The sequence below is a fragment of the Larus michahellis genome, chromosome 1 (genome assembly GCF_964199755.1).
Source record: "Larus michahellis chromosome 1, bLarMic1.1, whole genome shotgun sequence".
Taxonomy (NCBI): domain Eukaryota; kingdom Metazoa; phylum Chordata; class Aves; order Charadriiformes; family Laridae; genus Larus; species Larus michahellis.
In genome coordinates this window covers 210,504,522-210,517,674 of record NC_133896.1, presented here as the reverse complement: position 1 = coordinate 210,517,674, position 13,153 = coordinate 210,504,522, and the positions used below count along the sequence as shown (strand labels likewise).

General features: G+C 50.2%; 1 protein-coding gene across 7 annotated transcripts in view; it reads left to right on the top strand.

Annotated features, from left to right (window-relative positions):
* Positions 1-13,153, top strand: part of AMOTL1 (angiomotin like 1) — an 89,995-nt gene that overhangs the window by 41,930 nt on the left and 34,912 nt on the right. For 6 of the 7 annotated variants that reach the window (XM_074571221.1, XM_074571222.1, XM_074571226.1 and 3 more), the window contains one exon: positions 563-1,457. In XM_074571221.1, the coding sequence (XP_074427322.1) occupies positions 563-1,457 (895 nt within the window). The remainder of the gene's footprint in view (positions 1-562; positions 1,458-13,153) is intronic. The other variant, XM_074571248.1, reaches the window with a different exon arrangement.

The window sequence follows — 13,153 nt, the reverse complement described above, 5'->3', positions numbered from 1 at the left end:
GCCTGTCAGTGTTTAGGAGGCATTTGGCCAATGCCCTTAATAACGTGCTTTAACTTTTGGTCAGCCCTGAAGAGGTCAGGCGGTTGGACTAGATGATCGTTTTAGGTCCCTTCCAACTGAAATATTCTATTCTATTCTGTTCTGTTCTGTTCTATTCTATTCTATTCTATTCTATATGCTATCCCATCCCATCCCATCCCATCCTATCGTATCCTAATTTTAGAAAAGACCAGATTTCCCTTTGATGTTGCCTGTCCCTCCATTGACTTGGGAGGGGGTTCAGAGCTGTGAGTATGGTGTGCATGGAGTATTATGGAGGAGAGGGCCAGTGAGGGGACAGGATTATGTTGTTAGGGGTCACTACAAACAGAATTAGGGATGATCTGGGGTGGGGGGACGAGCAGTGAGCAGTGCCCTGCCTGCTTTGCCTGCTCCCAGGGGGACCCTGCCAGTGCACTGCCCCACGGTCACAGCCACAGGGTGGAGGAGGGGGAAAAATGGGGAGAGGATTAGACCTCCCGGGCAGCAGAGCTAACGGCCACCTCTCTCTCTCCCTGCCCAGCTGAGGAGGCCCTCTGCACCCTGCGCCCACCCAGCTTCCGCCGGGTGCCAGAGGCGGAGATGCGAGGGGCGGAGGAGGTGGCAGCCGGCACCGTCCTGCAGCGCCTGATCCAGGAGCGGCTGAGGTATGGCAACCCCAGCGAGAACATGAACCTGCTGGCCATACAGCACCAGGCGACGGGCAGCGCCGGCCCCTCCAACAGCACTGCCAGCACTCTCTCTTCCGCAGAAAACCTCGCGCCCGAAGAGCCGCCAATGGTCCAGCCGTCGGGGCGGCAGGAACCGCAGGGGCAGGAGCACCAGGGGGACGGTGCTGCCATGGAGAAGCAGCCCCGCGCCCCGCAGCCCCCGCACGGCACCGAGGAGCTCCCCACCTACGAGGAGGCCAAGGCCCAGTCCCAGTTTTTCCGAGGCCAGCCGCCGCCACCGGCCACCGCCGCTGCCGCCGCGCCGGGATTTTATGGCGGGTCCGGCCCGAAGTCCAGGACGGAGGGGAGGCCGACGGTGAACCGGGCCAACAGCGGGCAGGCGCATAAGGACGAGGCGCTGAAGGAGCTGAAGCAGGGCCACGTCCGCTCGCTGAGCGAGAGGATCATGCAGCTCTCCCTGGAGAGGAACGGGGCCAAGCAGCACCCCCCGGCCCCGGCGGGCGGGAAGGGCTTCAAGGCGGCCCCACCGCCCGGCAAGGCCACGGACCCGCGGGGCCCGCCGCCGGAGTACCCCTACAAAGGCAAGGCGGCGGCGCCCGGCAGCAAGGCGCAGGAGCACGGACTCTTCTACGGTGAGCAGCCGGCGCAAGATGTCCTCAAGGCCTCCTACGCCACCGGCCCCCAGCCCGCCCGGGCCGAGGTGGCCCTCGTCCGCTACCAGCCACCCCCGGAGTACGGGGTCAGCAGGTAATGGCCGTCAAGGCTGGGGGTGGGTCTGCTGGAGGGGCCTGATTCTGCCCTCGATGGGGGAACCATCTGTGAGGCTGGGGCCTCAGGTAGACATGGCCCCTGCGGGTTTCAGCCGCAGGCAGGCGGTGGGGACATCACACCCCGCACAGCGTGGCACCCCCTGTCTCCGAGAGGGCTATATAAAGCATATATGCCGCTTATGCCCTACTTAAATCTTCCCAACAGAGCTCATGTGGGGCTTTCTCAGTGCTAGGCCCCTCATGCCAGGCCTCCCCACGAGCACGGGTTTATTCCAAGCACATTAAAAATAATCCCGAGCATTTACACTCTGCGAGCTGATCCCTGCGAGCGGCGCGGGTCCCGACCAGCGCCCAGGCAGGATGGCTGCCTTGCGTCGAGGGCTTCCCTTTTCTTACTGTAGCTAAAAACAAGTGTTTCCCTGTCTCAGCCCTGTCTTTTTGACCACCCAGACAGTATTTTGCTGGGTTTGGAAGGCTGGAGTTGTGTGGTGTGAGTGGCTTTCATGTTGCAAGCTGCCTCATTAGGTCTTTTCAGACCCCAAGATGCCCAAAGGTTTTGTCAGCGTCGACTTAAGTTGCGCGCGTTTATTTTGGCACAGCACAGGCATGGAGAAAAGGTGGCACAGCTGACCCATCTCTTTCTTTCTGAAATTTGTAAGGCGTGAAATGAGTGAGTAAACGCTCTGCCTTTCAGTGTTTGCAAAAGTGACGAGTTTCGTGTCGAGACGGGGAGAAACTCGGAGCGTCGCTTTGGTGCACGTTGCAAAGCGGTTGGGACAAGTGGAGGGCTTGCGCTGAGCTCCCCTGGCCTTCCTCCAGCTACACGTGTGTTTTGATTACCTGCCTACCACTGTGCAGAGTTCGTGCAATTTTTCTCAGAGCAAGATGATATTTTTAAGAGCTCAGCGAAAAATCTCTGTTTGTGCTATGAAACAGCTATACGAACTCGAGGGCAACAGGGTCGAGCTGGGGCCGTGCTCTCCCGCAGCCATTTGCGGGGCTAAGAGACATCTCTGGAAACAAGCAGATTTGTCTCTGCAGAAAAGGAGCTGGTTTGGGGTTTTTTATCACTCTTGGAAAATGCTGATTCAATACCCACAGAATCTATTTTGCTGAGTCCGTGTAAACGAGCAGACCCGGTTGCTGCATGCACGGCCGCAGCTAACTGGGAATGGCACTGGTGTTGAGTGGGAAACCCTTTGGGGCCACTTCCAAAACCATTCCTGGGTGCCTTATCAGCAAGGTGGGCTGGTCCCCAGCCTTACCCCAAGGCGCTGCTGGATCACCCCAGCAGAAACCCCTGGCTCGTGATGGTGCTTACTGCCCATTCCCGGTAAGGCAGCACAGTTTAACCCCCAGATCACACTGCAGAGGGGATGCCTGCTACCCCTGCTTGCCATTTTCTTTACATGATGGTGGAGAAATGGCAGGTGCAGGGGCACAGGGGGGATGTGTTGTGCAGCAGAGAACTGGCAGCGCGGCAGAGCCGAGCCGCTGTGGTTTGCAGACTGAGCAAAAAATCTCGTGTGGTGTCTTTCTTGCAGCTCAGCAAGGGCCTGAATACCTCTCGCTCTGCATATATCCCTGCTGGCTACTCCAGCATGCATTTCCAGAGGTAGGTTAGGAGGCTGGCGTAGCCGGCGGGTGTTTCACCAAAGCTAGGTTTGGTCTAAGGCGTATGGTCTCTCTTGTGCTTTCTATAAGGCAGCTCTAGGTCCTAGTGCACAGATGGGGATTTTCAGGTCCCTTTTAGGTCCTTTCACATGGTACCTGGATTTTGGGGGATGTTTCCTACCTGTGTTCCTGCTGGCTACATGTGAGGCTGTAATTAGCACTCACAGGACAGTTGCTCGCTTGTAGACTATTTTGTGCCATTGCTTTGCACAGTGCTAGCGGCCAGGGGGATGTTTGGCTGCACAGGAGATGTCAGACAGTGAGACTCTTTGTCTCGGTGAAACAGTGGTCTTCATCCTCATCTCGGGCTTTTATCTATGGTATTTTTTGATACAGGGATGTTGATTTTTCATTTTGCTTGGAAGCTCTGAAATACTGCTGGCATTACCTGGACTTGTTCTTAGTTGGTGAGAACTGGTTTGTTTTCTTCTCCTGTGCTGTATGCCAGTTTATAACTGGCCTCACAGACTGCAGGGTCCCCTTACGGCCCTGTTACCTGGGAAGATTTGGGTGACAAAAGCTTTTGGGAAGCGGCAGTAATCCCAGTGTGCTCATCACTTGCCATTGCTCCATCTGTGTGAGGGCAAGTTCAGCAGCAGCAGCCGCGCTCTGGCGCGTTCCTGTGTGCATCTCGGACTGCGTCACGGTGTGGGCTTGCCCAAGTCCGGAATGAGCATGGCAAAAAAGTGATTTCACAAAATTGCCTCTACCCCAAATATTCCTCTCTATGGAGTGGGTTAAGGCAGGTTACCTGTCCGGGGACATCACCCCATCTCTGCTAGAGGATTCAGCTGGGAGGCAGCCCCTGAGCACCTCTGGAGGAGAGCCGGGGGCTGTGTTATGCTGCCGGGCTGCTCCCAAGCACAAACCTTCCCGTGCCTCTGCTATCGCTCACCGCTTTCCCCACCACCTGGGCGCTGGGGAGGCTCACAGCTGGATGTTTGGCTGGGACAGAGGGCCTCCCTAAGAGAGGTCAGGGTGGGGGACTACCTGGTTTCATAAGGTTGGGGGGAGAGTGGAGTTTGGAGAGGCTGTTTTTTCTGTTAGAGGAGGAAGCGAGGTGAGAAATTCCAGCTTTCATCTCATTGGGAGGGCCTGGGAAAGAAGCTAATGGAAACAGAGCTTTGCCTGTGGTCAGATGGGAATCTCATATACCCTGGCATCTCCTTTTCCCTGGCCAGTATCTGTTCCCCAGCACATCCATCCTGGTATCCTCCAGACAGGGAGTGTGCAAAAGGCTTCTACCTTCCAGAAAAGAGAGAAGCGTAGAGCTGCATTGGTCTGGAAGAAGCACCCGCAGATACCAGGGGTAGAAAAGACCTGTAGGGTCACCAATCCTCCCCTCCCCCCCAGTCCATGTGTGGTGATGGAAATGTGGCTGGAAAGCCACAAATGCTGGCAGGGAGCTGTTGAAGGAGATGGGATAACTGCAGCTGCTGCTTAACTTGCTTTTTTGGTTTGGCTTTTTTTTTGCATGTGGCTGGTTTTAAAGGGAACGTCGCCTTTATAATCACCATGGTGAAATCTCACAACTTTACTGTAAATCTCAAGATATTTGGTATTATCCTAAAGACTGCCTAGGGTCATATGATGCGGTAATCTCAGCATTTATAAATAATAATTATAACTATAAATTAGACTTAGTGGCCTCTGCTTTATGAGCATCATGATTGCGGAACAGAGCTTGAACTCCGAAGCTTAAAAGGCAAAAAAATCAGAAGGCAAATAAAAAGGAACCGATATTTTTTCCTGTTTTAAAATATCAGTATTTTTAAGCCAGATACATGATGCTTGGGGCCCTGACTCACAACTTCTGAATGCTTTAAGTTGGCCAAGTATAATAATCTTTAGAAAACCTTTCCTTTCCTAGATGTGCAGCTATTCCTGAATGGTGTCTTTGCTAACTTTCCTTAGGTGCGTGTTGAGAGAATCGCAGCTTGTCAAGTAAAAGGGCTTTGAAATAATAAAATTTGGTCTTTTGCACTATGCTGTGAATTAATTCCAGTTTGTGAAACGTTCAGTCCTGGTGATTATAACACTCTCCGTCTGGAGAATCCATCACGGCCTTTACAGACTTGTTCCACTAGCTAATTGCCATCTCTGGCACAGATCTGCATCTTAGTTTTAGCCTGTATTTTCTAGTTACCAGTTGGGATTTTGCAATATCTTTATCAGATACAGTGAGGAGCCCTGTGCTATCGGTCCTTTAATGCTTTAAACAGATGGAACCTGGAGCCCTTTAATTATTTCAGTGTTGTCAAAAACTCTTTTTCACTGTGGAAAGCCAACCTGGACACCGTTGCAATACCAGCTCAACCAGAGGCTAATCAGATATAATAATATCACCTTCGCAATGCGACTCAATGTTCCTCGTTTACGTAGCTCATTAACACTTGCCGTTTCAGACGTTGGCACTCCGGGACCCCCCCCATCCAGCTTGTTATGCAGTCAGGCATGTGAAGGGTAGTCACAGCCCAGGATAGGATTTCCCACCCTTTCACTGTAGCTTGCAGTTATTTATTCCTGGGGGAAAGAACTTGGACTTGCTCAAGTCCGTATTGTTTCTCCGTGCCCTGCTTAAGCAGTGATCCAGATCACTCAGTGCAATGAATCCTCTTCATTGCTCCCAGTGGCCCTTGTCAGATCCTGGTGTCTTTTATCCAGAATGATTTCTTTCTCCGCACTGTTAATAAAAAGCGTGTATAATGCAAATGAAGCCTTGAACTGGAAACACTGCTGCCTGGCGAGGGGACTTCAGTCGTGGATATGTGCAGAAGTCAGTCGTGCAGCCACCTTTTAATTCTGATTTACTCCATGCATTTTAAAAGGTGGCATGCAACTGAAGAATAAATCTGGGCTGTTTTTAAAGGTATTCCTTTTTTTTTTTATGTGCTTTATAAAATTCCACCCTGCCTGGATGTAAAAGCCTATATTTAACTGCTGGAATAGTCTGTGGCTTCTCTGGTTATTTGTGTATTAACCCCCCCCATACACATTACTGCTGTTTTCAGACAACCTGTTGATATTTACTCATTCAACCACATGTCTGTGGCTGCTGTGGGGACTACAAGGAGCTCGTTTTCCTCCCTGAGACACTTCAGGAAGGCAGGCGTGCTGGCAGTGTGGCCAAGCCGAGGGATGTCACACCCAAGCCGACTTCTGCTGGCGTTTCTGTGCAAGGATAGCCCAAGCGTGAGTGTGGGTCGAAGGCTGCGCTTCCAGCTGACATGGATGCTGGCAGCCCTGCAGAAGAGCTTTGTATCCTCTCCTTCTGGTCTAATCTGCCTGTCATTAAAAGAAATGAGAGAGAAATGAAGCCATTCCCATGGCTTGGGTGATGCCCATGTCGTTTCTCTTTACCGTCTGTATAATTGTCCAGGTTGGCTCCTCTAGGAGCGCAGAGGTTGAGGAAGGCACCTTTTCCTTTGCTGAAAATCAACTGGGCTTTAGAAAGAGTATCTATTCTGAGTGTGGATCCCTGTGAAGAAATACAATATCCTGTCCCTCTCTTAACTACAGAGGGTACGTTTAATATGACGTGTGTCTTTTCAGATGATAATTTTGCCCTGCAAATCTTGGTGTAATCATTCCCTGAAGAAACAAGGCCAGGTCTTACAAACATCCCCAATAAAACAGCGATTTCAGGAGATGTGAGTACAAGTCTCCAAAATGGTTTTTAAATAAACCTTTGTGTTTACAAGGTGCTGCAACTGTTGCTGATTTTGTAAGCTAGCAGATATCACAAGGGCTATGTCTTGGCTATGGAAAGTCTTCTCCCATTTCTAGCTTTATCAGTATTTAATAATGGGTATATAACTGTGTCTCATTACACCATGTCCATCAGACTGGGCTTACTGACTTCTCTGGGATCCTGTCTTTTTCCCCACACAGTGGCAACACTGGTGTTATCCACAGCTGCATAGAACAGCATTTGAAATCTGCTTCATGACTGCAGAAATCATAGTTGAAGTCTGGTAGACACCTGGGTCTGAGGTTAGTATCCAGACTCAAGGCTCCCAGTCAATGGGCAGAAATAAGCACGTTTCATGAACTTTTTACTCTCATTTTAAGTTAAAAGCCTAAGGCAGCTTCAAAGATACGCACCCCAGAAACACCTCTTTCTCTTCCCTGACTCAGCTGGAGTATCCACAGTAGATGTGTGAAGTTGTGAGATGAAGTCCCTTGGGAGAGTCTTCGAGAGATGAAGCAGACCAGTCTGTCCTAGAGGCAAAGAAAGGCGAAGCATTCAGAGAAAGATGAGCTAAATAGATTAGAGGAAGGCATTTTAATTATGAATGTAAATGCCATAGCATGTTAGAAATGAAGTCCTTCTTCCACTGGCCATTCTTCATCCTTACGTAGAGGAGAGCTGCGTTGTACCTGTAGCAGGGCAGTGGTGAACTTTCCAGAACATTCACAGGCATTTTCATGTCAGTACTTCCTAATACTGCCCTGCTTTATTGAGCAATAGCTCCTCTGTATTTACCATTTCCTGGTGGTCAACAGCAACTGGAATTTATCATTAAGTGTCCTCTCAGGGCTTCTTATTCCTACATACAAATTCCGCCCCCCCCGAATTCCTCTGCTCTCCTTACAGTATAAGAGGTGGATTAAGACCATGCCTAAATCTGGGGGCTTGGGTGGCCTTGATGCATTCTGAAAGTTAAGCCCATGGTCAAGTATTTTGCCGAAGACACTGTATTGCAAGCTATGTATAGCAAGCTATTATATATATCGCAAGTTATACATCACTTAAAAGAGAGAGTGCAGTCTGGTGACGCAAGCATGGTAGCCCTTGAAAGGCTCGCTGTCTGCGTGGCTCCTGCTGTTCTAAAAGTTGGTTTCCTTAGTTTTTTTCTTTTTTTCCTTCTTTGCATTGCCTTGCAGAAGTATATAGGAGCCCTTCTACAATAACGTCAACCAAAAAATATGTTTTCAATAGAAATGTAGCCGAAGTGTTGCAGAGAGAACCAAAACTCATAATGTTCCACAGTTTCATGCTTTTAAGAAGGACAATTTTTGATGAAAAGGTGTTTGGCTGGAAGATTTTAACCTACTTTAATGCGGAGTAAGATCAAAATTTAAAATACAGTAGAAGCATTTTGAGAATGTCATTCTTTACTAAGTCTGAAGGAGCTCAGGATAATCCTGATTGCTTTGTTTCTTTGGAGCTTTAGGTGAGAGGTTGGATATGAACTAAGCTGATGTTATAATTCTCCTGTTTCTACAAATGTTGATTTGTTAGTATGAATCGCTCTGTTGATTTTACTGCATATACACTTAGAGATTTTGCAGTAGGCTTAGTCAGAATTACGTTGGGACAGATTAAGCAAGTAAAAGGAAAGTCAGAAACACACTCGTTATGTTGAACAGACACGCTTCAAGAGATGTAATGTCAATTTTGCCGGTTTAGTTTCCAAGCTAGAAAAAACTTTGGAGAATATCTCCTGCGGCCCTGGCTATTGAGACTCTGATGCCTGGCAGCTGCTACAGGGTGTAAATCTTTAGTAGCTCAACAAGTGGGTTGTAAGTCAAGAAAATGGAGATCCCGGGGATCCCTTCTCCCTCTGTAGTGTAAAGCTAGATAGACCAAAGTGCATGGGAAAAGGTTAAATTGATGGGAGGTTGAGATTTCCCAGAAGTACAGCGTCAAGAGTTCCTCCAAGTGTTTAAAAGGTGTATCTATGACCAAAGATTGTACTGCTTCGTTATGAAAAAGAAAAACTGCTATATCTCCACTGATTTAGATTCAATTTAAATATATTGCTCTAAGCTATTCCCATAAAGAAGTGAGAAGATCTGTAGCTGTAGCAAATTGGTGTCTTTGTAGTGGTATAACTGGGCTTTTACTTTCTGGGTATAGCTGGGGTTTTTCTTGCATAAAATCAGCTATGACCTTTTTTTTTGGTAAAGACTAACAAACTCACACTTGGTTGAATTAATTGCAAGTGCAACAATTAATGTCAGCAGTGCTAAGGAAGTGCTGCATGCTTGGCTGTGTTTGCACACACTTGGGGAGCATCTTCTGCATCACGAGTGACACCCCTCGCTCATGATGTTCTTTATTGTTCAGATTTCTGAGCAAAAAAATATTCCAGTCCCGTGATGGGTGTGTGGTCCCTTGCTGCGTTTTACATGCGGGGGCACCAGAAGGAAGGGGGAACCGTGGGGATGGTGTGAGAACTGTGCCCATGGCGAGCTGTCCTTGTGATTTACTTTCCTGAGACTTAGCAGCTTGGCACAGGGCTTGCTGGGCTTACGGCTCGCGTGGCCTTGGATTGCCGGGCACTGCTAGATGTGGTTTTGGTCTCAGGAAGGTAAAACACGCCCCCCAGGTCGGTGTGACCCCTCACCCAGGGCATCCTGCTGTGAGGTCCCAGCAGCAGCCAGAAGTGATGAGGCTGGAGAGGCAGTAAATGCCAAAGGCAGGTGAACAGGGAGCAGCATCTTAACCCAGCGCCAGTGTCTGGGAGCTCTGGGGCCACCTTGGCCCTACCGCTTTGAGGGGATTTCAGGGGAAGTCATGATGTGCTTCCTTTTGCATCCCCAGCGTTTGCTGACCACCATCCAAAGGTCATGCAGATACACCAGCCACGTCAGTTTAGGGGTGGGGATCCATGCTGCTCTCCTTTCTGGCCACACAGCTGATGAGAGATGCAAGAGAGCAAGGCAGCCTAACACCCCAAATTAAAATGATACACCCCCAGCTGCGATGTCCCTCCTTCCTACGAAAGCAATGTCAAGCACCGCTGCAAGTCACTGCAGTCAGTCCAGGAGAAAGAGCTGTGGTAGCATCCTCTCCTCTGGTTAGGTGGGATGGTTTTCAGCTCCAGTTAGCATGGCGTTTGATGAAGGGTGTTTTTGCGTAGCAAAACTGCTGCAGTTTCCTTTCTCTGGCTTCTCTGTGCGGTTGCAATGCCTCTGTGGTGTGTGCTGGAACATGAGATGAGTGAGCAGGGCCAGCACAGACAGAGCTCTCACCAGCAATGGCAGATAAAACTTTGCAATATTTCTTAAGAAACAGTAAGATCGTGGAACAGATCCTCCTGGAAGATATGTCAAAACATATGGAAGACAGGGAGTTGACTAGAGACAGCCAACATGGCTTCAACAAGGGCAAATCATGCCTGTCTAATCTAGTGGCCTTCTACAATGGAGTGACTGCATCACTGGGCAAGGGAAGAGCTACTGATGTCATCTACCTAGATATCTGTAAGGCCTTTGATGTGGTCCCCCACAACATTCTTACCTCTACATTGGAGAGATACGGTTTGATGGATAGACTGTTAGATGGATAAGGAACTGGTGGGATGGCTGCATCCAAAGAGTTAGTGTCAATGGCTCAATGTCTACGTGGAAACCAGTGACGAGTGGTATCCCTCAAGGGTCTGTACTGGGACCAATACTGTTTAATATCTCCATCAATTACATAGGCTGTGGGACTGAGTGCACCCTCAGCAAGTTTGCAGATCGCACCAAGCTGAGTGGTGCAGATGATTTGCTAGAGGGAAAGGATGCCGTCCAGCGGGACCGTGACATGTTGAGAGAGGCAGGCCTGTGCGAACCTCATGAAGTTCAAAAAGGCCAAGTGCAAAGTCACAGAATCACAGAATCTTCATGGTTGGAAAGGACCCTTAAGATCGAGTCCAACCAAACAACCTACAATCTCTGCCACTAGAGCATGCCCTGAAGCGCCACATCTAGATGTTTCTTAAATACCTTAGGGATGGTGACTCAGCCACCTCCCTGGGCAGGCTGTTCCAGTGCCTGACCACTCTTTCAGTAAAGTAATTCTTCCTAATATCTAATCTAAACCTCCCCTGCCGCAACTTCAGACCATTTCCTCTGGTCCTGTCATTATTCACCTGGGAGAAGAGGCCAACACCCACCTCTCTCCAACCTCCTTTCAGGTAGCTGTAGAGGGCAATGAGGTCTCCCCTCAGCCTCCTCTTCTCCAAGCTAAACATGCCCAGCTCCCTCAGCCTCTCCTCAGATGACCTGGTCTCCAGACCCCTCACCAGCCTGGTAGCTCTCCTCTGGACACACTCCAGCACTTCCATGTCCCTCTTGTAGAGAGGGGCCCAGAACTGAACACAGCACTGGAGGTGAGGTCTCATCAGTGCCGAGTACAGAGGCACGATCACTTCCCTGCTCCTGCTGGCCACGCTATTCCTCATACAAGCCAAAATGCTGTTGGCCCTCTTGGCCACCTGGGCACACTGCTGGCCATCCACCAGCACCCCCAGGTCCTTTTCTGCCGGGCAGCTTTCCAACCACTCTTCCCCAAGCCTGTAGCGTTGCTTGGGGTTGTTGTGACCGAAATGCAGGACCCGGCCCTTGGCCTTATTAAACCTCATACAGTTGGCCTTGGCCCTTCGATCCAGCCTGTCCAGGTCCCTCTGTAGAGCCTTCCTACCCTCAAGCAGATGAACACTCCCACCTAGTTTGGTGTCATCTGCGAACTTACTGAGGGTGCACTCAATCCCCTCATCCAGATCATTGATAAAGATATTAAACAAAACTGGCCCCAAAACTGAGCCCTGAGGGACGCCACTGGTGACCGGCCACCAAGAGGATTTCACCCCATTCATCACAACTCTCTGGTCATGGCCATCCAGCCGTTTTTTTACCCAGCAAAGAGTACACTTGTCTATGCCATGATTCGCCAGCTTCTCCGGGAGAATGCTGTGGGGGACGGTGGCAAAGGCCTTACCAAAGTCCAGATAGACAAAGTCCACAGCCTTCCCCACATCCAGAAGGCAAGTCCTGCATCTGCGTCAGGGCAGTCCCCAGTACACACAGGGGGATGAACTGGTTGAGAGCAGCTCTGCCGAGAAGGACTTGGGGATGCTGATGGACAAAAAATTGGACATGAGCCATCAATGTGTGCTGCAGCCCAGAAAGCCAAGCATATCTGTGCTGCATCAAAAGAAGCGTGGCTAACAGATCAAGGGAGGGGATTCTGCCCCTCTACTCCACTTTCGTGAGGCCCACACCTGGAGTACTGCTTCCACCTGCTAGAGCAGGTCCAGAGGAGGGCCACAAAAATTATCAGAGGGCTGGAGCACCTCTCCTCTGAGGACAGGCTGAGAGAGTTGGGGTTGAGAGTGGTGAAATGCTGGAACAGGTTGCCCAGGTTGTGGATTCCCCATCATGGGAAGCGTTCAAAGTCAGGCTGGGTGGAGCTTTGAGCAACCTGATCTAGTGAAAGATGTCCCTGCCCAGGGCAGGGGGGTTGGACTAGATGATCTTTAAAGATCCCTTCCAACCAAACCAGTCTATGATTCTGTGAATTACCGTATGTTTTGTTGGCCATACGTAATGTGTCATACAGCGCTTCCCTACCTTACGGTCCTTTGGAAAGTTTTATCCACTTTCAGTAGAAGTTTAGCTCCTAAGTCATTAGGCTGCTCCTCTGCCAGAGAAGTAACATGCCTGGGGTTGAGAGACCCTTCTGGCCCTCCTTGGAGCTGGCCATGCGGAAAGCCCCGTTCCTGCGCTCCTGAGCTTCCTCCATAGATGTTTAACTTACCAGAGGATACACAGCCTATGCTGTGCAGGTAAAAGCCGTCTCGAGACCAGGGTGAGCTCAGCACTGGTTTTCCCAATGCTGCCTGCACAAAGCTTGGCTGGGATCTTCCTCCCGAAGATGTTGACCCTGGTCCAGGGTCTGTGCTGTCAGGCAGGTGAGCAGTGTGCTTGCATTTGGGAACGGGCTCATCGCTGGTCTTCTCTCTGTTTCAACACCTTTCTGTGCCACGGTGGATGCATCAGGCAAAACGCGAGAGCTGGGATGGGAGTGTGGGGCTGTGTGCGCACTGCGTCTGGAGGACTGCAGAGCCCCGTTTGCTTTCCCCTAGTTTGGACAGAAGATACTAGTGAACTGCTGGCTCTCCTCACTGTTGTGTGGCCTGGTGGGGACACGCTTGTTAGAGAAGCACTGTTTGCTTTTAGGGCAGGGCTTTAAAATTGCCTTCACTTTTCATCTTATTCTGCTGC